At 37.3% G+C, this 24123-nt stretch overlaps 3 protein-coding genes across 6 annotated transcripts in view; 2 read left to right on the top strand and 1 right to left on the bottom strand.

Moving 5' to 3' along the window:
- The window catches only part of LOC134799466 (zinc transporter ZIP1-like), a 41103-nt gene extending 39307 nt beyond the window's left edge, over nt 1-1796 (top strand). The window contains exon 6 of the mRNA XM_063771874.1: nt 145-1796. Within this exon, the coding sequence (XP_063627944.1) occupies nt 145-197 (53 nt within the window). The 3' untranslated portion in view covers nt 198-1796. The remainder of the gene's footprint in view (nt 1-144) is intronic.
- Nucleotides 1797-6537: 4741 nt separating this feature from the next.
- Nucleotides 6538-8297, top strand: LOC134799473 (uncharacterized protein C14orf119). 4 transcript variants are annotated; one of them, XM_063771883.1, is made up of 3 exons: nt 6538-6722; nt 7289-7509; nt 7933-8297. In XM_063771883.1, exons 2-3 carry the CDS (start codon nt 7315-7317, stop codon nt 8227-8229), a joined length of 492 nt encoding a protein of 163 aa, XP_063627953.1. In that variant the 5' UTR covers nt 6538-6722; nt 7289-7314; the 3' UTR covers nt 8230-8297. The 4 variants fall into 4 exon arrangements, with proteins under 4 accessions (XP_063627953.1, XP_063627952.1, XP_063627951.1 ...); XM_063771882.1 differs by having other exon boundaries at nt 6539-6715; nt 7933-8296; XM_063771881.1 differs by lacking the exon at nt 6538-6722 and adding an exon at nt 6806-7028 and having other exon boundaries at nt 7933-8296.
- Nucleotides 8298-10596: 2299 nt separating this feature from the next.
- The window catches only part of LOC134799693 (uncharacterized), a 38119-nt gene continuing 24592 nt past the window's right edge, over nt 10597-24123 (bottom strand). Inside the window, exons 8-16 of the mRNA XM_063772130.1 lie at nt 20771-20917; nt 18691-18742; nt 17711-17850; nt 16132-16303; nt 15693-15752; nt 15191-15296; nt 14345-14532; nt 11916-12017; nt 10597-11316 (exon numbers count right to left, since the gene is read on the bottom strand). Coding sequence (XP_063628200.1) covers nt 11006-11316; nt 11916-12017; nt 14345-14532; nt 15191-15296; nt 15693-15752; nt 16132-16303; nt 17711-17850; nt 18691-18742; nt 20771-20917 — 1278 coding nt within the window. The 3' untranslated portion in view covers nt 10597-11005. The remainder of the gene's footprint in view (nt 11317-11915; nt 12018-14344; nt 14533-15190; nt 15297-15692; nt 15753-16131; nt 16304-17710; nt 17851-18690; nt 18743-20770; nt 20918-24123) is intronic.

Raw genomic sequence — 24123 nt, 5'->3', positions numbered from 1 at the left:
TAGAGTGCACATTGTGAATATTAGTAGTGATTGAAAACTATCGATTTCAAGTATCGATAATATACACATTTTGTTTAAAGTAGGTATAATTTAGGCACGTAAATTAACCATGTTTGTAACAATGCATTATTTTTCTTTTTACAGCACCTCACACTCACTCCCATGGCGGCGACGGTCATACTCACGACAGAAAGTGAAGATGACGGGATTTAACTGCTACCAGGAATTGCCACGTTGAATTTTAATGAGAAAACTATCCCTAGTGGATAAAGTTATCTAGATGTCGTAATGTTGTATAACTCATCAATTCATCTAATATATACTTACCTATTATAATTTATTTCAAATGTTACCCATGTCGCTGGGGTGCCGTGAGTTGAATGTATTTTATGACAATATAGTTTGCTGTAGCAACGGTACGTTCAAGTTCTAAGATATCGATGCGACAAATTGTGCATATATTATATTTGTGATCGACCTTAGTGCCATAATATTAAGGTCGTACGCCTACATAGTTTTGCGAAATAGGTTGCACCGATATCTTAGTTAAACCTTGTCATTTGATGGATGTAAATATGTAACCGTCTTTTAAAATAGACATTAAATGCCTGCTATAGAACCTATATACTCGTTGTAAATAAAGGTTAACAAAGGAAAACATAAATATTGTTATGTGATAAAAAAATGTTTTAAACTGTAGCGCTGTTTTGTTCCGTGGTACGTCTTAATTAGACATGTAATGAGTTTGTAATTATTCAATAATTAATGTTATTATTTATAGTTATGATGTTAATACCGCTACGAGGAAAATTGGCTCAATATTTGAACAGTTTTTGATGCAGAGACGATGAACATAAATCTAGTCATCGATTTATTTTATATTTAAGTCCTGTATATTATATTTTATATGTGTTATATAATCTATATATGATCAGATATATTGATCCACCTAATGCCCAGTTATTGTGTCGAACGATAGACGAGATAGAATTCTTGGAATTAATTAATGCGTAGTAGACAGATTTCATTTGAGCTAAACCGGGTCGGTGTTAGATATTTATTTTAAATAAGCTGACAACACTATTTATGCAATTTTATTTGTAACCAATTTTGAACAAGAGTAAGTAGTTACAATGTGACATACTCGAAATATTCATGCTATTGTACAAATATTATTTTGAAAAAAATATGATTTTGATTAGTAACAAACGCGTGAGTGGTAAGAAACAGAGTGATATCGTATGTATGTAATTGAAATTTACTAATTTAACTTTATTGTTACCTACTGTAAAATTAAAACAAATAAGGTTTTTGCCTTGTTAGTTGGTATCCGAATGTAACTTAGGAGCTTTTAGTTCCTCCACCACGCTCTTTGCCAATAGTAATCATATTTTAAGTATTAACTAGACCTTCATTATTTTCTTTATCTGAAAAGCATTATCAGACTGTGATATTTAATTATTTGGGTAGCTCAAGATGAACTTAAATGACGATTTTAAAGATGTTTTTGCAATTCGACGTAAATATCGGTACAAAATAAAATGGACACAGTGAATAATACAAAAGCACCATAGATTTTGTGACGTTGTATTTAAAGTAATTAAACTATCGTTAATATAAGAGAATCTAGGCAAGATCACAATATCAATACAAGATCACAATGCAATATCGCAAAAGTGGATTTACCTACACATTTTTAAGAGGCCAATATAATATGAAATATTTTTATACACAAATACTATATTCACACATTAAGCCCGAACAATACTAAATAAATATTTTTTTACGATTTCAAAGTTATTTTAATATGATACAAATCTATTATATTTTGTGTTTTGTGTTTCGTGTTTTGGAGATTGTGTCTGTTTTGTCCCGAAGATAATCATATTGTATGTCTGAAGATAGGCAACTAAGTTATTTCAGCAGTCCTCCTGGTGTCTGGGTGTCAATATGTGCTAGTTTACATTTTACTCGGTCAAACTGACAAAGAGTTGAAAGTTATTGTGGTCTTCGTGCTACGTGTAGGACGCCAGTTAGTCAGGAGGTTAATGTGAAACGTATTTTTTTATTGTCTTCTATTAAATAAATCATTTTGAACACACGTGTTTTGTTTTGTTTTATATTTTTGTTACAATGAAAATAACCTTCTTTAAAATACACACAGTTCTAGCAGTGGTAGTGTAGTAGTTTACAGTAAATTAAATGTATCTCTATAAATTAACACAAAGATTACAACATCGTAAAAAACCTGAATTCCCGAATGCTTGCTATTGCTTCATAATAAGCTGGATCTTCACACCTTGAATGTGACCAATAAATATTATAGATACTTCATCATAGATTTGAAGCAGAGGTTGAGTAATATTATAACTGACTGTAAAGGAGGTTCGCCCTTAACTAGGCTGTTGTAATTCCCCATTCCTGACGATCGACAATGTGGTAGGTATGGGTAAGTAACTTTTAGATGTATTAATTCACATCAGACCCGTTTTATTATATAATGTGGTACCCTTTGCCTTAAAAAGCATCACGTTTTATCCACCTTTACCTACCCAGCAGGGGCGTAGCTAGAGGAAATGGCGCCTGGCAGGCACCAAATTTACGCCACTCTAAACAAAATGAATAAACGAAATGGTTGCCTACTCTGTGAGCGTCAGGATGGCGGATGGACTTCAGCGAATTTGAACGAAATATTTATAAACATATTGTACCTTCGGTGTACTTTATTGTACTTTTAATAGAATTCAGTGTACTTCTCCCGGAAACAAGATATTTAACAAAAAAGGTCCATCCGCCAGTCTGACGTCAGGATGGCGGGTGGACCTGTGAAATCTTGGATTATACCGCACTCCAAGTATGTAGTTATAGTGTACTTGCGTAAACTATGAATATAAACCAGTGTACTTCTTCCGGAAACGAGATATTTAACGAAAAAGGTCCACTCGCCATTCTGACGTCAGGATGGCGAGTGGACCTGTGAAATCTTGGATTATATCGCACTCCAAGTATGTAGTTATAGTGTACCTTCATGTATAGGGATCCCGCAAGTTACTATACAATTTTACGAATTGGTACTAAATTTGAAGGTTTAAAACAAAATGTTAACAAAATTAAGAAACAGTACATTGTGTATTAAGGACGGTAAACAAGAATTTACCAACGAGTGTGAATTTAATTCTTAATTAACACGATTTCGTAATTCCTGTACCGTGGCACACACAATGTTTTTTTATCACACTTGTGAGGAAATAATTAAAACTTTTGCCTTATTTCGGATGCACATTACAGCCCTAGGTTCAAATTTAGGATTTACCTACAAACCGCATCGCCTAGCAAGTTTGACGAAAAAAATATATTACAGCCCTAGGTCGAAATTAAAGATTTACGGACCGCATTTGCCTACGTTACGTGTAGTAACACCTTTTACAAGCACGTGTGATGAAAAGTTCTTTATTTAACTTCTTAAAGAACAATTATTAGACATTACTGGTATATTTACGCCCCGTTGTTTTATTATTGCTTTACACAACTTGCACTCTGAGAATCTTGCGCCTTCAAAAAATACTTCCACACACAGCGTAAGTTTTCTAGTAGATACCTACTGTCGCCAGTACTTGGAAAGTCTTTAAATACACCGTCTCCAACATACTTTAACACTTTCTGTACAACTCTGTACAAGCAAAAATATTCATTTATATTAATAAATGTTTATTTTTTAATATTTAATCAAAATATTACTCAATGCAAACGGTACAAATTCGGGCGAAATTCTCTTTCGTGTCCTTATCCCTTCCTGCACAGATGTATCTAGACACGCGGTAGCGTGTCCAGCCAAGTTCAAAGAAAAAGGAACTGGCGACGCAGCAACCGTGTGTAATATTACACGAACCATTTCGAGCTACTTTTGACCCCTTCACAACTTGAAACCTACTTAACCTACACTAATGAAATTTGGCACATGTATTCAAGCCGCTTAGCTTGTCCAAAATACAAAATTTCATAAACGTAGCTCAAACAGTTACTGATAAATTTACGTTTAAAAACCGGCATTTTTGTGACTGACTGACATATAGATCATAAACCTAACCCACTTCCAGATGACCTAGAAACTTGAAATTTGGCATCAAGGTAGACTATTAGGTGTATATAGAGGGAAAAATCTGAAAAGTGGAAATTATTGATATTTCGATGGAAAAAAAATAATTAATACTTATAGACCAAAAACCTAACCCACTTCTAGATCACTTAGAAACTTGATATTTGGCACCAAGGTAGACTATTAGGTGTATATAGAGGAAAACATCTGAAAACTGGAAATTATTGATATTTCGAGGGAAAAAAATAATTAATAGTTTTAGACCAAAAACCTAACCCACTTCTAGATCACTTCGAAACTTGATATTTGGCATCAAGGTAGACTATTAGGTGTATATAGAGGGAAAAATCCGAAAACTGGAAATTATTGAGATTTAGATGGAAAAAATAATAATTAATACTTATAGACCAAAAATCTAACCCACTTCTAGATCACTTAGAAACTGGATATTTGGCATCAAGGTAGACTATTAGGTGTATATAGAGGGAAAAATCTGAAAAATGGAAATTATTGATATTTCGATGGAAAAAAAAGAATTAATACTTATAGACCAAAAACCTAACCCACTTCTAGATGACTTAGAAACTTGATATTTGGCATCAAGGTAGACTATTAGGTGTATATAGAGGGAAAAATCTGAAAACTGGAAATTACTGAGATTTAGATGGAAAAAATAATAATTAATACTTATAGACCAAAAATCTAACCCACTTCTAGATCACTTAGAAACTTGATATTTGGCATCAAGGTAGACTATTAGGTGTATATAGAGGGAAAAATCTGAAAAATGGAAATTATTGATATTTCGATGGAAAAAAAAAGAATTAATACTTATAGACCAAAAACCTAACCCACTTCTAGATGACTTAGAAACTTGATATTTGGCATCAAGGTAGACTATTAGGTGTATATAGAGGGAAAAATCTGAAAACTGGAAATTATTGATATTTCGATGGAAAAAGAAATTAATACTTATAGACCAAAAACCTAACCCCTCTTCAAGATCACTTAGAAACTTGATATTTGGCATCAAAGTAGACTATTAGGTGTATATATAGGGAAAAATCTGAAAACTGGAAATTATTGATATTTACATGTAAAAAAATTAATTAGGTAATACTTATAAACCAAAAACCTAACCCACTTCTAGATCACTTAGAAACTTGATATTTGGCATGAAGCTAGACTATTAGGCGTATAAAAAAGAAAAAAATTTGAAAACTGAAACTTTTTAACAATTGACCGCGCGTTAGTCTGACGAACGAAATAAGTTTCAATGGAAAGTATACAACTTGTACAACATAAATCAACTAGGTTGCCTATCTTTTTCCGGTCACTATTATGTGGTTGCCGTGTTTAAAGAGGTGATTTTATATCGATAATTGCACTTATCTGTCTGACGCTTGAATTATACATCAAAATGATGGTAATTTTATTGCAAACACAATGGTATAGGGTTGCCTGCAAAAATCCGGTCACAAATAAGGGTTGCCAGGCTTTTAAATAAAATAAGAAGGTAAGACTTTTAGCGATAACTCATAAACGGCTTAACTGATCAAGTTTGTTTTAATTTTATTTGAGTGAGCAATTATCGATATAAAATCACCCCTTTAAACACGGCAACCACATAGTAGTGACCGGAAAAAGATAGGCAACCTAGTTGATTTATGTTGTACAAGTTGTATACTTTCCATTGAAACTTATTTCGTTCGTCAGACAAATCGGTGAAATTAGAGGAAAACATTTTTTTTTTCAAAAATTTATTAAAAATAGCCTTGACCATATTTCTTTAGGCAACCCTATTTATTTATGTTCTGGAACATATTTTCTTTCATATTTTCATAGTTTCATCCGTCAGACAGATTGGTGATGGTCGACCATATGTGGGATCTCCTACTATAGAGCTACTTGAGTCACAATGAAAGCATTAAGGACTATTAACGGGAGTGACAGAGGGGCTACCGCGAAAACCGAAATTCGCAAATTGCGGGGATCTTTCTCTTTTACTCCAATGAAGGCGTAATAAGAGTGACAGAGAAAAATGCCCGCAATTTGCGAACTTCCATTTTCGCGGTTATAGCCCAGAACCTTACTAAAAGCCCTTGCTACACGGTCGTCGACAAGCCTTCTAACCGTCTGACCTTGGTCTGGCCTTGGTCAGTTTTGGTCAAATTTTGTTGGAAACAACTGTCTGGGACGGTCCGGGACGGACCAAGGTCAGACGATTAGAAGGCTTGTCGGCGACCGTGTAGCAAGGGCTTTATTTAATATTAAAAACTATATTATTATACATACATAATTATTACAAGTTCTTTGTTCACTATTTACTAACTCATATTATTATTTCGAATGAGAAATTATCGACACGTACCTTGATACTTGATAGTTAGCACAACACTACTCGTACCAAGACAAAGTGACGGTGACGGACGGAATCGAACTAAAGAAAAAAAACATTACAATTTACTACTTTCAACACGAGAGAATCTACTCTATTGTTTACTTTCCGAAAACGATTGTTAATTTATACTGAATAGCAGTGACGTGATTCTTTATTTTTCGTTTTAAGTTTTGTTTTTAACATTTGTTGTGATACTTGTAGTCCGGTGAACGGTGAACGTAACAGGTAAGGTACAAACGGTTACACATATTACATAAAAACACAGTTTCATCTCGTAATCTCTCGTGAATTATGGTAATTTTAATCAATGGTTAGAAAGTGATGCTCGCTAGTGATATAACCGAGTTGAAAGGTGAAATTAAATGCTAGGTGGTTAACCTTGCTTGGATGCAGTCGAGTAGGCGCAGTGATCATAGAAAGTTTAATTTCAGTTTCGCTTTAGATTCACATCCCAGTGCTCGTGTTAAAGTTAAAAAAAAACCATGAGCTTTATTGTCAACTCAGCAGTGTGCTTGTCTGTGATGCCGGACTGTAAGACGTTTATACAAGTTTTGGCAATCATCATTAGATTAATGTTTATCACATTCTTGTTATGACTCATTTGTCTTATGCTTTAATTACTACTAATCACGGTCGGTCTAGACTCGTTTTCTATTGCATTATTCAATTGTTCATGGAAACAACCCACAGTCAAGTTTACCTTGACAGAGCAATCACATACTTACTTTTTTTATTGTCTATGTTTAAAAAAAGAATGGCTGAAAAACCTAATGTAATTTTAAAAACTTCAGGTGAGCATAGACCCTTGGCAAGAAGGATGTCAGCTCCGGGTTTAACATCGGAGGCCCAGTTGCGGTACCTTCTGCAGTGGTTTGGAGAGTTCAGTGAGCTGCAACGTGAGGACTTCCTGCCGGTGCTGGCTGCAGCGTCAGGAGGCAAGGCGGACCAGCTGGCTGCCACGCTTGCAGCCTTGTCTTGTGAGGATAAGCCAGTCAGCTTGTTTCAATGCAGAGTAAGTTGATTTCTCTGTGCTATAATTATATAAATTGACCACATTTGAAAGAGATTCCTGTGACCATAAATTTAAAATCTTAATCTTATATATTACCCATGCTTTTTTTTTATATGTTTGTAGAGCTTAATATCAAAATTTTTAAAGATTTTTTCAAACACCTTTTAGAATGTGAGTAGCTTGAATGAATGTCCATGCCAAGTTTCATGTAACTTCAATTGTATGTACTTATTGGGTTTAGTGTCTAGTTTGCAATAAAAAAAATATCTTAGTGAGATAATCAATTCTAACTCTAATATTTGGCTAATAAACAGTTGAATTAGAAGATTGATTGTGTGATCCAATAAAAAGTTTTCCCTTTCTATGTTACACTAACTTAATCATTATGCAATCAAAATAACATTCATTAATATTCTTTTACAGATAAAGTTATTCAACGAATGGTATCCCACTTGGACCGGTGAAGAAAAAGACAGACTACTTTCCGGAATCACAGAAATGGACCCGGATTTCGGTAAGAAACTACAGGAATTCCTAACTAACGGACCTAAGATGAACGGTGATCTCAACGGAACGAATGAAGTACATTCCCCGACTGAAGAGAAAGTTGAGGAAGTACAGAATGAAGAAGCTGGGGAACGTGAGGAAGTTATTGAGAACGAGGAACCAGCTATCCCACAGGATGCTAATATTGGTTTGGAGATAGCGGCTGCCTCTTAACAAAAAAATGAAGAGTGTGATACTGGTAGATGAGTAAAGGTCAAATAACAAACATTTTTACCCTCTGCAACCCAAGGTACTAATACTTACTATGGTTCGTTTTTTTAGCATTAGAAAAAAAAACCGGGCAAGTGCGAGTCGGACTCGCGCACGAAGGGTTCCGTACCATAATGAAAAAAAAACGGAAAAAGAATGCAAAAAAAAAACGGTCACCCATCCAAGTACTGACCACGCCCGACGTTGCTTAACTTTGGTCAAAAATCACGTTTGTTGTATGGGAGCTTCATTTAAATCTTTATTTTATTCTGTTTTTAGTATTTGTTGTTATAGCGGCAACAGAAATACATCATCTGTGAAAATTTCAACTGTCTAGCTATCACGGTTCGTGAGATACAGCCTGGTGACAGACAGACGGACGGACGGACGGACAGCGGAGTCTTAGTAATAGGGTCCCGTTTTACCCTTTGGGTACAGAACCCTATAAAACTATGGGATCATGAAGACTCAATTAATTGAAAAACGCTTTTTAAAAATCAGTAATAACTAATAACTATTACTTATGAAAGCAAAAGAATGTAAATAATCGTATATGATTCATAATTGTTACATATTTGCCGAGATATGTCAAGATTGTTTACCTTTTTTGGAATGTTAAAAAAACGAACTATAGTACAACAAATTATGAAATTTAAACCATTATTAAATGGAACAGAGTTGCTTTTGTGTCATTTAGTTTGATTTTAAAACAATACAAATTCAATTTGACTTGTATTTTTTTCTTGTATCGTGGGCCGCTAGAGGTTATGTCAACAATATATTCTCAAGGCATAAGCGTCTCAGGATTCTCAGGAATTATGCAAAATTGAACCGTATCACTTTAATATAAAGTTCATAATTAGGTGGAGAAATATATATATTCCCTCTGCTTTATAAAGGCTTACGGCTGTTATATATCAATATCACCTACTAATTAAAATATTTAAAATAGGCATTCATCTCAAATGTCTCTTAGAGCTAGACCAAGAAAAGTATGCAGCGATATTGATAGCCCACGCAATACAAGTGTTATTTTAAACGTCAAACTTATAATAAATTATAACGTATAAATAACAATTGCACTGCGTGGGCTATCAAAATCGCTGCAGACTTTTCTTGGTCTAACTCTAGTGAAATATTTAAACATATGGAGTTTCTTAGTAATGTGTTGGACAATATTTCAAGTGAATCTCTTCATGCAGCTAAAATAGATTAGTTTTGTTATACTTACCTCTGTTCTGACTTATATTTTATTTAGTAGACACTAATTATGTTCTATCATAATATCTTAAATTATATTTAATAGGATTTTTTTTTTCTCACTGTTTCCTAATAATGTCCTGATTTATATACTACATATAATATGTAAACCATATTTACTTTTCAAGTATTTCTACATTCCATTGGATTGCATTCCATTTAAATTTAAGTATGAAAGTTACTATGAATCTCAACATTTTATTATTTTGTATTTTCACTTTCTTTTTTACAACATTTATGAATGTATTTGTAAGCTTTATTGACGGCAACTTGCCTATATTTGTAATTTATAAACATTCACTAAAATATATTGTAGGTAAGTTAACTTTTGTTATATTATAATGAGTGGGACAAAGTTCTTGAGGCCAACTTCTATTCGTGTAGTACAAACATTTATTAATGTGCCAAGGGTTTATCAGTATTTAAAATATATTATATACAGTGCTACTATTTAAGCGTTTCGTAAATAGTCTTCACCTTCAAATATGGTATTGCATTTTAAGAAGAGGCAAAACTGTCAGCGTCGATTTACAATTATTTAGACTTCTTATACGGTAACATTGTATAGTTTATCTTTATTTATTGCTTTTTTACCTGAACTTTCGTACAAACAGCAACACTCCTAACTGTACATCGTTGGACCTTATTACAATAGGCATAAGGTCCACCGATGTACAGTTAACAGTGTGGGCGATGGTACACAATTGTGTGTCAATTACTGGTACTTTTAAGTGACATTAATTTGGTAGTAGCTTACTTTTTTCCTGATTATATACCTAATTATCATTTATTTCATTGCCTCGTCTTAAATTACAATACCTAAATCATTCGCTATAAAGAAATATGTAGATCGAACTATTTGTCGAAGGCCATAATTTTAATTGTAGTGTCTTAGGTATTGAATCATTCCTAGTTATATTGTTCGATGAACATTTTGTAAAAGTAAATATTTTGGATTGTGAGTCGCAAGGTGCTGGCTAACAACGGGAGTTGTGATTAGTGAAGGCCATAAATAAATTAAAAACTATATTATTTACATTAGTAACTTATTTAAATAAATAAAAAATCAAATGAAATTATATAGTATTATTTATTCGTTTTTTAACCTAAACTTTTAACTTAATTATAAGCAATTCCTGTAATTTAATGTAAAATATAAAAATCTGATAATGCGTTGATACTGCTTCAGGTTCAATCGTCTGTATTATTTTTTTAACAAGTAAGTACTTAGGTATTGCCTAGGTACCTAAACATTTCTTTAGGTATTTTATTAGTGAAAGCCACGTCTTCTATAATAAATATGTAAGTACTAGGCAAACATGACCAGAAAAACCTACGTCGGTTTCAAATGGCACAACCGCAATGAGTATACTCTTACTACATATCCTAAAACAGGGGTCTCCAAATTACGGCCCACGAAAAGGAAGCTGGCCATAGCCAGAAAGTTTGAAGATCCCTGACCTAACATCTAACATCAGTCTCAAGGCCTCAGTTTGTCCACGATCCAGTCAAAATACGCGCCCACACGAGTGTACACGCCCGGCCAGCCAGCGGTACCACAAGGCGAAGGTCCGTAGGAGACAACCCCCACAGCTATCCAGTTATCTACAGTAGGCACTCGGCCCATGAGCGCGCCGCCGGAGTCCCCGCGGCAGGAGTCGCGGCCAGCGACGCCGCCCGCGCAGATCTGCTTGTTGATGATGCGCCGGCCGACTGGTCGGAACACTTGCGAGCATTCCGACAAGGTGACCACTGGTACGCGGACTTTTAGTTTGACGTCCGATTCTGAACCTGGAAGCATAAAATAAAAATAAATAAAGTGTAAAGACAAATTAGGTAGGTAGGTACTTTGCAGCACTAGATGGTTCTAGTTGATAGTAAAATTTTACAATCAAGTCCATACAAAAAGTATGGTTGTGGTTTCTGCACCATCTAGTGAAGTTTCTGGGTTTTTCCTAGTTTCTTTACGATCAGCTTCACTAGGTGCCGCTGATACGGCACCGTACATTTTGTGTGGATATCATTAAGGGGGTATTCATAAATTACGTCATTTCAAATTAGGGGGGGGGTCTGGACATCGGATGACGGTAGCATGAAGTAGGAGGAAATGGGGTCATTTGAAGCATGATTTTTGGATGATTATAGGGGGGGGGGGGGGGGTCCAAAATCGTCAAAAATCGATGACGTAATTTATGGACAGCCCCTAAGAGACAATTTGACTTAAATCAAACATACCTAAGAAGTAGGTAGATAATATGTTCCTTTATTGTTCCTACCTGAGTTTCAACTTCAGGTTTTAAAAAAAGATTATGGGTAGTAGGTAGGTAGGTACTTAGATTACGATAAATTCTAACTTTGACAATAACATACATATAAAAGGCTGAACTTACGTGTTTCAGTTTTACCCCAGCCTGCGACCTCCATGTCGTAGTCTTCAAAAGTGTTGGTTCTCAGGGTATCCGTCGACGGCAGACAAATTGGCTTGATGAAGTCTGTAATGCAAATTAAAAATGTTGCTTACGACTACTGAAACAATGAGCTTTATTTTAGGCTCGGTCGTCGACTTCCATCAATAAGGGGTCATCCATTAATTACATCACACGTTTAGGGGGAGGGAGGGGGTCAAGAAAATGTGACATGTTGTGACAAGGGGGAGGGGGGAGTCATAAACTTTGTGACGTCACTTTAACTTCATCAGTAACCGAAAATGTATTTAAATCATTTTATACGCTAATTATCATTTAAAATATTTAAATAACAAGGTTTTGAAACGATAATCGTTTTTATTCGTTTAATTTTATTTCTTAATCAGTTTTGGGTTATAAAATTACTAATATTTCTTTTGTCAAAAATATTTTGATTAAATATTAAATAAATATTTGCCGATTTCGTTGAAGAAATGTGACGTCACACCAGAGGGGAGGGGTTTGCCAAATGTGACCAAGTGTGACAAGGAGGGGGGGAGGGGTAAAAAAACCTAGAAATTCGTGTGACGTAATTAATGGATGACCCCTAATAAGAACTATTTCATCATAAATTCAGATATATGTGTAGATGAATGTCTATAGGCTATACATCTAGCAACACTGTTCACGCAGAATCCGTAAAAAAATTTGTAGACAGAATTTTATCACAGATAAATGCGCGGTATTTCGTAGTCGACATCTAACGTCAAGTAGTGGAACTATCAGTACCCCTACTTAACACAAGATGTCACAAGTGTAGCTACTGACGAAACATGTAGGTACCTATAGTACTAAAACAATTTACAACTAATATTAGAAGCAGAAGGAGTTAAAAATAGAGTTTTGAGTAATCCGGTTATAATATTATTGTTCGCCGCGACATCTATTGTCGACTATCAGTACTGATACATTCCGCTACTTGACGCTAGATGTCGACTACGAAATAACGCGCGTTTTGGTAAGAAAAAAGATGTATGGAGTTACCACTCTTTCTTTACTTTTATTACTCTATGATTTTATTCAAAAGTCATAGGTAAGGGTTATCTGTGAACCACTTCGTTGGATACTGGAAGGAAATTTTCCTCTTATCACTCGTGCAAATGCAAGCGATAGAGAGCAATCGATGATCAAAGAGATTGATTGTAGGCCATTGTTTGGTAGACCTACTAAAAGTCAGCTATCACCACAGACAATGTGTCCGTTGTCTGTGGCTAACACTTTGACCGCCAAAGACGCCAACTGACGCGCGCGGTTACTGCCCAATAATCAACCTTTGTACATTGGGATAAGGTTCACGATGACGCGCCGCGCACGATAAGCGTGGCGTTCAAAGGGTAAAGGGGGAAAAGAGTGTTGCTAGTGCGTGCACAGTACCTACTGTAGAAAATTATTGTACACATTAGGAAGTTCGGAGGGCCTACCGCGAACCACGTTCGACGTGTTGCCTCTTTGTCGTAGGTAACTACCTGCCTTTAATTGTAATTGTAATTTATTGTGTAATAGATTTAAGCTATGTACAGCACATTAAGTACATTAATAACTTATATAACTAAAATCTTACCTTTTCAGGCATTTACACATTACGTAACTAATACTAACAAAACAATTAATTCAATTCAAATAAACAGTGCTATTACAATTAGGTATTTTAATTTAAATGTACAATAATCCATTGAATTTAATAAAAATAAATTAATAACAATTAGGTAAGTCAAAGTACATTTCATAGTCATTCATATCGTTAAAAACTAATTAGAGTTTTTTTAAATTAGTACGTAAGCGTGACAGGGATAGTAGAAGAGCCGGCCGCAAATTTTCTAACCGACTTGATACCACGATGAAATGCACAATGGTTTCCCATAAAAGTAATGCTAAGTCCGAATTCGATAGTCTGCCACGGCGGAACTTGCCGAAAGTACGAAAAAGAAGGCTGATTTAACCCATCTGATACCGAAATAATAGTTATGGCAGCAGTTAGAAATTTACACGTAGACACAGAAAAGCGAAGTCTGCCAGTATTTTTTTTGCCGGAAGTGCTTGGCAGACGCTCTCAAAGGTGGCCACCGGGACCCCTAATTTAACCCATCTGATACCACCATGAAACCAATTCCAGTCGGTAGGTATGAACCCTCATGTCAGGAGTATATAAGTCTGCCAAGGCTATTCCTGCCGAAACACCTTGGCAGACGAGATTATGTGAGCAAGGTAATATTATAGGAAACCATTGTGCATTTCATCGTGGTATCAAGTCGGTTAGAAAATTTGCGGCCGGCTCTTCTACTAGGAGGCAACACGTCGAACGTGGTTCGCGGTAGGCCCCCTGTTCTAGATTAAACTTTTTAAATGTCTCGAACCTGTAAATTGCACTTTCCTCGCCAGCCTCAGCAGCGCGATGTCGTTATGCTGGTTGGTGTTGTTCGGGTCGTAGTTCTCGTGGGCGATGACCTGCTCCACCGGCACGTCCTGGATGCCGGAGTGACATTCGCCGCCGTAGCAGTCTGTTGTGCTCGACGTGTTCCATTCTCCGAGACGGACTTGAGACCTAAAAATGTTCAAATAATGTTTTACTTATTTTGACTTTATAATTGTAACTTTAGGCAGACAGTAAGTTTTTGTAAGGAGGTATCTACTGTATTGTATCTAGTATACTTAGAACTGTCTACCCTAGGGCAACACCTAGGTCGGTCGAAGTATTTTACAGATGGTGCCATTGTAGGTTTTACCTTTAAATCCTGCGAATAGTTGAGTTGAGAGTAGTTGTGTGTAGAAAGGATGACTGGTAGAGAATGCCTTATGGCATTAGGTTCACCTTTTGTGCAATGTGTTTTCTTATGTGCAATAAAGATTCAATAAATAAATAGTGTCAAATTATTGTTCTTTAAAAAAATATGCCCTGAATGTTAGCCCTTTAGAAACTGGTAAAACATATGCTGGGGCCACTTATGAAAAAAAAGTTGACAGTAGGTAACCAACCCCATTGTTCGCGACGCGCGTTAATTTTACAAAATGGCACTCTAGGTGGCGCTGAACCGAGCACAAGGATTTCTATATCACGCTATTAATGACAATGTTTTTGGATTTGCTTAGGTATAAGTACGTTTTTATAAATGAGCGCTAAGGAATTAATTTAATATACTTTGATGAAGTAATTTCTGATATTAGGTAGGTAGTTATTTCTTACATTACGTGCAAACACTTACAATCTCCAGTTGTGTGGCAGATCTGCGCCTTTCACGCAGTGCGCAGCAGTCATGACGTACCGAGCGGATATCAACACACCGCCGCAGTAGAAGCCCCACCCACGGGCTGTGGAATATAAAATGTATGGTAAGGAATAGAGATTCGTAACAAAATGTTTCGCTTACGTATTGCCTTACGGTTGGTGGATGATATACGACCCCTTAGGGGGTCGCGACACACAGGTTCAAAAACACTGCTCTAACGGTCAGACTTGTGGCTACAAAATTGGACGTCGTGTGTACAAACTTCAGTTCGCACTAATACTACATAAGGCCTTATTTTTAAGAAGGTTATAGGGTTTTCAAAACGAGTGTCTGCGCCAATTCTAGGGATTTGGCTGTCAAACTTGGGATCCAAGTTCTCTAAGCGAGCCAAAGCAAAAATCCAAAACAATTACCTAAGTATAGGAAAATGATAGCGGTGTGGTTTTGACAATATCTGGTTTTGTACCAAATAACTTACGTTTGTCGTATCGAAGCAACGCCGTCCACGGGTGCTCATCTAATTCCGTCTGCTCTCCGCCTATAAAAAGAATAGAACATTTAATTCATTGTAATTTGTTGCGATTTTTTATGGTCTCAGAGCCACTAGTTGAAATTTAGAAATATTTCCTTTGTCTAATGTAAGCCCTCCTGTCCCCAGTTAACTCACTTGACGGTAAATATAAATAAACACCTACCTACAACCTGTCGTTAGTTTGTATGCCGCACACTCTGTTACTGGGCAGCAAGCTGTCAGAATCGCCGCTGGAGGCCGAGGCAGAGAAGCTGCCGGCTGCCGCTGAGCCAGTGAAACCGACACCTAATCTAGTCAGCTGGCTCTACGTTTGGAACTCTGATTAAGCCCGCCTTTGTATATTACGATTGCTTTTATGCAATAAACCTTAGAAATTAATACCTACCTACAATCCTGTCGTTAGTTTGTATGCCGCACACTCTGTTACTGGGCAGCAAGCTGTCAGAATCACCACTGGAAGCCGGGGCAGAGAAGCTGCCTGCTGCCTCCGAGCCAGTGAAACCGACGCCTATTCTGTTTGGCTGGCTCTCCGTTTGGAACTCGGGGGGACAGCATACCTGGAAAATATTAATGAGAGCTTAAGAAGGTACTACTACAGCACTAATTAGTTAGATTTAAGTAAGTAGGTACCTATGTATACCTACAGCATGTAACAATAGCAGTAGTACCGGTTATCTGTTTAAGGGCATGATCGGGATCGTAAGTAAATTCTGTTTAAAAAAAGTCGATTCTCTTATTCCCGTAAAAATAGGCCATGTATCCATAAGTGGGTACACTTTTTTCGAGAAAACTCGGAAATTTTTTTTTTTCCAGAAATTATATTTTATTTCGTTCGTTTCTCAGCCTTTTCTCAGGTTTTTCATCTTGTATTGAACCGTATAATATTGTAAAGTTCGTCGGCCTATATATGTACACACCATTGCCGCGTGTATATCTTAACTTTAAAATAAGTAAGAGGAAGTGGTTAATAATTCTCAAGGGGTTTTTAGAATTACATGCAGACTGATAGTTTATACGATGAAACAATTCCGGTACTTTGCCTTTAGGGTTATCGGTAGAATGATTATGTTTGGCATTGACGATGCTACTAGATGATTCCTCTTTAAACAATAAATAAATATTATGAATTGTATTCAGTTGAAATTTAATCATCATCATAACATTAAGAGCTTTGCTCTTGTCCGTGGAGTAATCGCCAATCATCTCTTTCTTGTGCCAGTCTTTTAATTTCCTCATACGACGCATTATTTTTTATTTGGCTGGGATAAGTGATTCTAGGTCTCCCTTCTTCTCTTGTCTTTTCAATCCTGCCTTCCAGGATGTTTAGGAAAAAGTTGTCATGCCATATAAGGTGTCCTACCATCATGCCTCTCCTATTTCTTATTGCATTTAACAAGCATTTGAAACTTGATGGATCATCAATTCATCAAACCATAGGATCATGATCATCACCAGTTCTACTAAACCAAATGACGCCTAGAAATCTCAATTTACTCACGCCATGCTGGCAAAAATCCTGACGAATTTCGAACCTCTTCTCTTTTAGACTTCCCCTTTTTAAACCGGACTACACGGCTGGTAACCAAGCTTCGAAAGTTGTCCAAGTCGCAATACAATTTGGTTGCCAAGATCTTCCCACACAGTCGGAAACTACCAATGTCGCGTGGCCGGAAGCGTCGTTGCTTAAGTCGAATATTATAAGCCGCAGGGGTCTCCCAACCCCAGCCCGCGAGCCAAATCCGGCTCGCCGACAGCGACACCCAAAGCGAGTGCCCACCGGCCCGCGGGAGCCAGGCTCCAGGGGTTCAGCATTCATTAAGAGTGGAACTGTTCCTAACAACAGCAACCAGACACCCTTCCCCGGCGCAAAAACCGACGGTGGCCTGCGCGAACGTTTCTGAGGCGCAATATGGCCCTCAGGTAAAAAACTTTGGAGACCCTGTAATATAAAGTATACTAAGTACCTTAGGGTCGTCGTGGTCGAAGCCGCAGTGCAGCTTCCTCAGCAGCGCGACCAGTTCGTCGGTCCTACCGTTCTGCAGCTGGCTGTTGAGCCCTGAGCACTGCGCGAGTGGGATGCACGCCACGCCGTTGTTGCATTTTCCTGAAATTAAAGCACCCGAAAAATAGACTTGAAATTAGTGTGAAGACTCGAGTCCATTGAGTCCTCGACTCAATTTTTCAGTCTCTTATAATTAATATGAAACTCGCTCGAGTTTCTTTATAATACTTTACAATTCGGGTTTTGTTTAGGTTCAGTACCTATATTTTTGTCCAAAAAATACTTATTTTTCTTTACTGTATGATATCTTTTTCAGTTTATAAAACTTAACTTTGGAAAACATAGCCTAAAGCCTCCTCCACACTCGTGCGCGAATCGCGGCGCAAAGCCGCGAACGAGAGTGTGGAGTCCTGAACGCAGACCTGCGAAATCGACTCCACACTCGCGTTCGCGGCTTCGCCCGCGATTCACGCGCATAGTCTGGAGGGGGCTTAACGAGGATAAACAAATTAAACATGTTCTTCACACGATCGTATCAGGTGTGAACTTTGATCTTTAAGATATCTTCGTTTTTATTATAATTCCAGTTTCCCCGTTTTTGTCATTCGTTTTTCCTTTATTCTGGTGAGGGGAAATACCGCAGCAAGTCATTTAAGTTAATGCCTATTACTTAGTTAATTGATTCTTTAACAGTTACATGAACATTTGTAATCACAATGTTAACGGTCTAGTCATTATCTAAAATTGGTTTTGAATTATTTTCCATATAGTTCCATAAAAAAAAATTCACCTACGTAAGACACGGCGACTTATTATATCTTTATTGACTGTTTTTATTAACTTATCAACATACAAACTAAACATCAAAACTGATATTCGCGAATTGAAATAATCGAGTAATCGGACAAGTTCACACAATAATAGTCAAAACCGGTTACTTACGATCTTGAGCAGTCACGGCTATGGCCAGCGCAACAAAACACAGGATTTTATGTAACATCACAGGTTAATTGTTAAGTACACTAGAAATTAATTTAATTACCGAGATCTGCACAACGAGGCAGACCGCGACCGACTGGTGTTTAAGCGGCGAGCTCGGACGATCACCCAAAGGTTATCAACATGGACAACAAATAAATATTTTTTTTGAAGACAGATGTTGTGTAGCAAGTGATTAAGTTAACACTGCTCATCTTGGTCTGAGTTGCGTGTTTTCCTTGTTTCAATAGCAAGTTAGCTGACAATTTGTGGACTTTATGTCAATATGAAAAAGGTTTACAAATGGTCACATAACGTGTCTCAGTTAGTGACTAAGCGTCTTCAAGATCTAGGCATAACATAGGTACATTTTCTTCTTTCTCGTCTATATCTAGAAATATTTATTGATATGACATATCGACTAAAATGAAGTTTAAAATAGGTTTGGTTAGCTGGTTACTCGTCGAAAAACTAGTTTGCACTCCATCAGTGCAGTGTAAGAGCAGGTTAGGACGCATATGGGTACCTATCTGCCAAAGTGAGAAAGTAATAAAATATGAGTGGTACCGTCTCACTTTTATACGGCCCGCCTGATAGTAAGCAGTCACCGTAGCCTATAGCCGCCTGCAACTCCAGAGGTGTTGTCTCCGGCTCTGACAGAACTGTACCTGACCAGAACCGCAAGTACCAGGTTTTAAATTCGTCATAGGTTGATTAGAACGCTGGACAGGAAAATATCAGGTACTTACGAATGTGATGAAAAGTAAACGACAAAATTTTATGACTAAAATTTAACGTTATTCAGCAACCATAGGTATTATTCGAAAACTAAATATTTTATCCAAACATTATCTTCTCGGCACGCAACGTCTTGATCTGAACTCGGCAGCCAGGTCCCCAAACAGCTTCATCCCCAATAAGAAGTAAACACTGGCCTTGAAGAGAGACCAGTAGTATGGGTCGTCCCGGATTTTCTTCCAAGTGGCCCATAATACTTCGGATGTGTCACTGAGCCAGCGGCAGACCTGTAAATAAACTTTTCCTATAGAACAGTTACTTAGCAAGTTTGTCCCTATATGAAAATTTTCTAATGGCCTCTCCAAACGTCACCGACAATCGCACGCGATTTGCAGTACATTGCACATACAAATGACCATATGTAATACCTACTGTAAAGAGTATTTTGTATTGTAATGTCACTTCAAAAACGTCTTTAAACATTGTTTCTTCGAATTTTAATAAATAGTATATTCTTGGAAAACAAAGAAATTAAACTCCTACCTACGTCACAATACTTGGTCAGCCATGATCATTTATTTAAATGTGAAGACCTCTATATAGCAATTACAATAAATCATTTAACATTAATAGTGCAACAACAAGTTTATACGAGATAAAGGACGTACACCTGCCGAAGTGGCTGCCGTAAAACCGGTCCGATCGCACGCCTAGGTGCAGAAGACCAATTCAAATTCAACAATTTAATATGATTTTGATACGACCTTGTAAGTTCGTTCTCGCTGATTGGTGCATACGAAATTAAGTGAAAGACGTGCGTAAGATGCGCTCCAATCACCAAGACAATCGTCAAGGGCTGATCAAAATCAATCTAATTGTTAAATTAGAATGAGATTCCAGGTCAATATCAGGTGATCATGTTTATAAGACATGAATGTGTAAAGGATGCGAATAATTAGAGAAAGTATGCATGAAGCTGTTGAGGTATTGGCGTTTTCACACTGTCCCTATCTCGGACTAGTCCTCAGAGCCGGATGAGACCATGCTATTAAAGTGTTAGGAAGAAACATCATGGCCTCAGAGGGCCTACCGCGAACAACGCTCGACGACGATTTCTGGACCGTAGAACTGTCCTCTTGAACCCGAACCTGCGCGTGTGCAGCTCTGAGCCCTCGTTGCTTTATTTCAGCAGTCTGAGAGACCACAGGACGCTTCGAATCAAAAGCCGGGTCCACACAAAGCGAACATACGCGCGAGTCAATTTACTCGCGCACAAAACGGCTAGTGTAGACGTGCTTCGACACACCGATCCATCGTCGGTGGTGCGTCGTGCGTCTTCTTCGGCGCTTTTCACTGCTCCAAGCACAGCCTCCGCAGCCTCGCGCGCCGCCTCGGAGGCACGTCTACACTGGCCTTTTGTGCGCGAGGAAATTGCCTCGCGCGAATGCTCGCTCTATGTGGACCCGGCTAATTATTAATAGAAATATTAAACTTAACGACCAAAGATAAAGCCTTACCGAAGTATCGCGCCTTCCGGTCAAGCAGCACTCATTGCTTTCACTGCAAGCTTTTGTGTCCGCACACCATGGGAGGCCACAGGCCGATTCTCTCCGCCTCCCCGACCCCGGCCTCGATCCATGTGGCCCTGAACCTCCTGCCCACGCTGATGCTTCGTTTTGGCAGTCTGGGAGACCGCAGGGTCCTTTGAATCTACTGTCGCCTTGGCTCTTGTCGCTTACGGCTGAACGGCACCCGCGTAGCCCACAGTTAGCCATTGCATATTCCGTCTGTTAATATTAGACTATTTTCAATAGGTATGGGTACAACAATTGAGTTAACTGGGGGCCTAGCCAAGATGACAGTCGTTTGAAAAAACGAAACAAAACGCTAAGATAATCGTAAATAATGTATAGAAATGATCGCGTTTCGTTTCGTTGCGTTACGTTGGCTAGGCCCCCTGAACTTGTATAGAGGGAGCTGACGCTTTGAAAATCATATTCATATCTATACAAAGTTCGTGCAAGAAAATTATATTAAGTAGTGTAAGATCGCTTTCAGATTGGCGGATACGCTACACTCTAAAGGCACTTTTCTACATTTTACTTCTATGAGTTCGTTATGACATCCGATAATCTGAAAACGCTCTTTTAATTCTTAATAGACGAGAAGAAATTAGCCTTCTCACAAAGTACTCACTGCAAAGCTTAGCTTTGAGTTTAGAAATCTCTAAAATTGCTTCTCTAGGCCAACCTATAAATATTATTGTGGTTGGAATTTACCAAAGTAAATCTGTAGATGGACGAACAGAGATCGAGAACGCGCGTTTCTTCTTCATAAATTTCCACTTTCCACTAGAAATTTATTTCGCGCGTTCTCGAGTGGTCAAAATAAGTTTACATTGTGATTGTATAAAACAAGATTGTATCAGTAATTTTAAATGATAATAAAATTGTAATCGTTTTTAAGCGTTTTTATCGATAAGCCCAAAGAGTATAATAATATATGTATACGCCATGACAGACTAATTGACAATATTGACAGTGATACCTAGTCATAGATATAATATTCCTAGAGTCTCTGCGGAAAGAGAAGAGGCCTAATACATTCCACGACTCTTCTCTTTCCGTACAGACTCTATTATACTCTTACTGCTACGAAACAGTTGCTTATAATTTGCTGAATGCGCGGGGTTGATCCTGTTTACGTCTCGTCTCCTGAATCAATCTGTATAACTACATTTTTTTAGTGCCGTATAATGCAGCATTTCATAGGTTTAAACACAACATACCTGTACTAAATTATTTAATTCAGATTCGTTGGATGGTAAGTCCATTTTAAGATACAACATCTAGGAATCTAGCCTAGATGCAAATAATTTTTCCTACTAAAAGACATAAAACAATTCTTACAAAATAACAAACATGTCGGAAACTATTAAATGAATCAAAACCACCTAGATTGGTTGGTGGTTTGTCCAGATAACGTCACTTATATTATTGATCCTGAAATCTACGTATTGCCATACCTACCGAATTATGACCAATATTACCTACAGATTCCGTTTTAGTGACCTAACTCATTAGTGGTCATCCATGAACTACATCACACGTTTAGGGGGGGGAGGGGGTCAAGAATATTTGACATGTTGTGACAGGGGGGAGGGGGGAGTCACAAACTTTGTGACGTCACTCTAACTATTTAAATTATTTAATTCGCTGTACAGTTAAATAACAAGTTTTTGGCAAGATAGACATTTTTATTCGTTTAATTTTCTTTCCTAATCAGTTTTGCGTTATAAAATTATAAATATTTCTTTTTTGATATAATATTAAAAATACGAGTACAACCTACTTAATTCGATTTGCCGATTTCGTTGAAAAAATTTGATATCACACCAGGGGGGAGGGGTTTGCCAAATGTGACCAAGTGTGACAATGGGGGCGATGGGGTCAAAAAACCTAGAAATTCGTGTGATGTAATTAATGGATGACCCCTTTATACTTTATTTACGATAAGTTATCGTAAATAAAGTATAAGGGGTCGTATACAGTGAACGCATATATTATCGTCGATAACACAATGCGACAGCAAATTTTCAATCCATGAATAAGTACTTATAACATCCTCCTGCGGTATACTATTGTACAGTCACGTGCAGTAATATGTTACGCTTCGAAGGCCGCAAAAATAAGTGACACGCTCTTATGACTGTACAAATAAGATCGCGTCAGATATTTTTGCGGCCTTCGTAGCGTAGCATATTATTGCAAGTGACCACCGTAGATGCTGGCAGCATTTTCCCGTTGTGTCGCAGTAGCAAGCAGTAGCTCCTTATCGTTTACTTCGAGTTGAGAGAGAAAGCTGCCACTGCTGCCAGCTCTACGGTCGCCAGTGATTTTGGGTGCCCAGCCAAGATGCCAATCTTATACCTACTTACGCCGTAGCGAACGAAACGCTAATGTCTCTGTCGCATTAATGTGAAAGAGTCTTTAGAGAGAGATTACCGTTTCGTTCGCTACGGCGCAAAGAATTGTCATCTTATATCATTATGATATATTAGACTTCTAATATCATTTTACTGAGCCCCTTTAAAAGGGTAAATGCGCGGGGCGAGGGTCTCGAAGCCAAACGGTACGAACAGAGTCAAGAGACCTCACCCTAGGACCTCGGTCGGTTGCAAACTTTAACATGTTGTCTGCAAAGTTGGTCTGTGTATGATAAGGATCATTATCTTTTTGATTTTTTTTTCGAAAACGATTTTTTCTGCTCTTTAACAGCACAACCAAGGTTTAAACCCGCGATTTTTGACCACACACATATGAAAGGTTAAAGAAAATTTATATGATAATCATTATTGTTTATTCATATATATTATAATAGTACTTACCTACTCATATAAAATACTATAGCACATATTCATACAGACTAGTTAATTCGGCACATATACACTTCTATCATAAATTAATTTAAAATATATCTGGCACAACGAAGTGAGCAACAATATATGACATGCTCTTTGGTTCTACAAATAATATTATCTCATATATTTTTGCATACTTCGTGGTCTTCGTGCAATATTTTATCAAATCACCTTTTCCCAATACCCGCGCGGAAAGGCTCTTTTTATTCCTTGAAAATATTTGAGCAAGAATCTTATCT

Source organism: Cydia splendana, chromosome 18, assembly GCF_910591565.1.
Source record: "Cydia splendana chromosome 18, ilCydSple1.2, whole genome shotgun sequence".
In the NCBI taxonomy this organism is placed as follows: domain Eukaryota; kingdom Metazoa; phylum Arthropoda; class Insecta; order Lepidoptera; family Tortricidae; genus Cydia; species Cydia splendana.
The sequence above is the reverse complement of the archived record's forward strand: the minus strand, read 5'-3'. Positions and strand labels throughout refer to the sequence as shown.

What these genes read in the sequence shown, in the direction of transcription:
- LOC134799473 (XM_063771880.1), top strand. Translation starts at nt 7,237, where the DNA reads ATGTTTAAAAAAAGAATGGCTGAAAAACCTAATGTAATTTTAAAAACT. An exon ending in TCAGCTTGTTTCAATGCAGA is followed by an intron (nt 7,510 to 7,932) that starts GTAAGTTGATTT and finishes ATTCTTTTACAG; the next exon opens with ATAAAGTTATTCAACGAATG.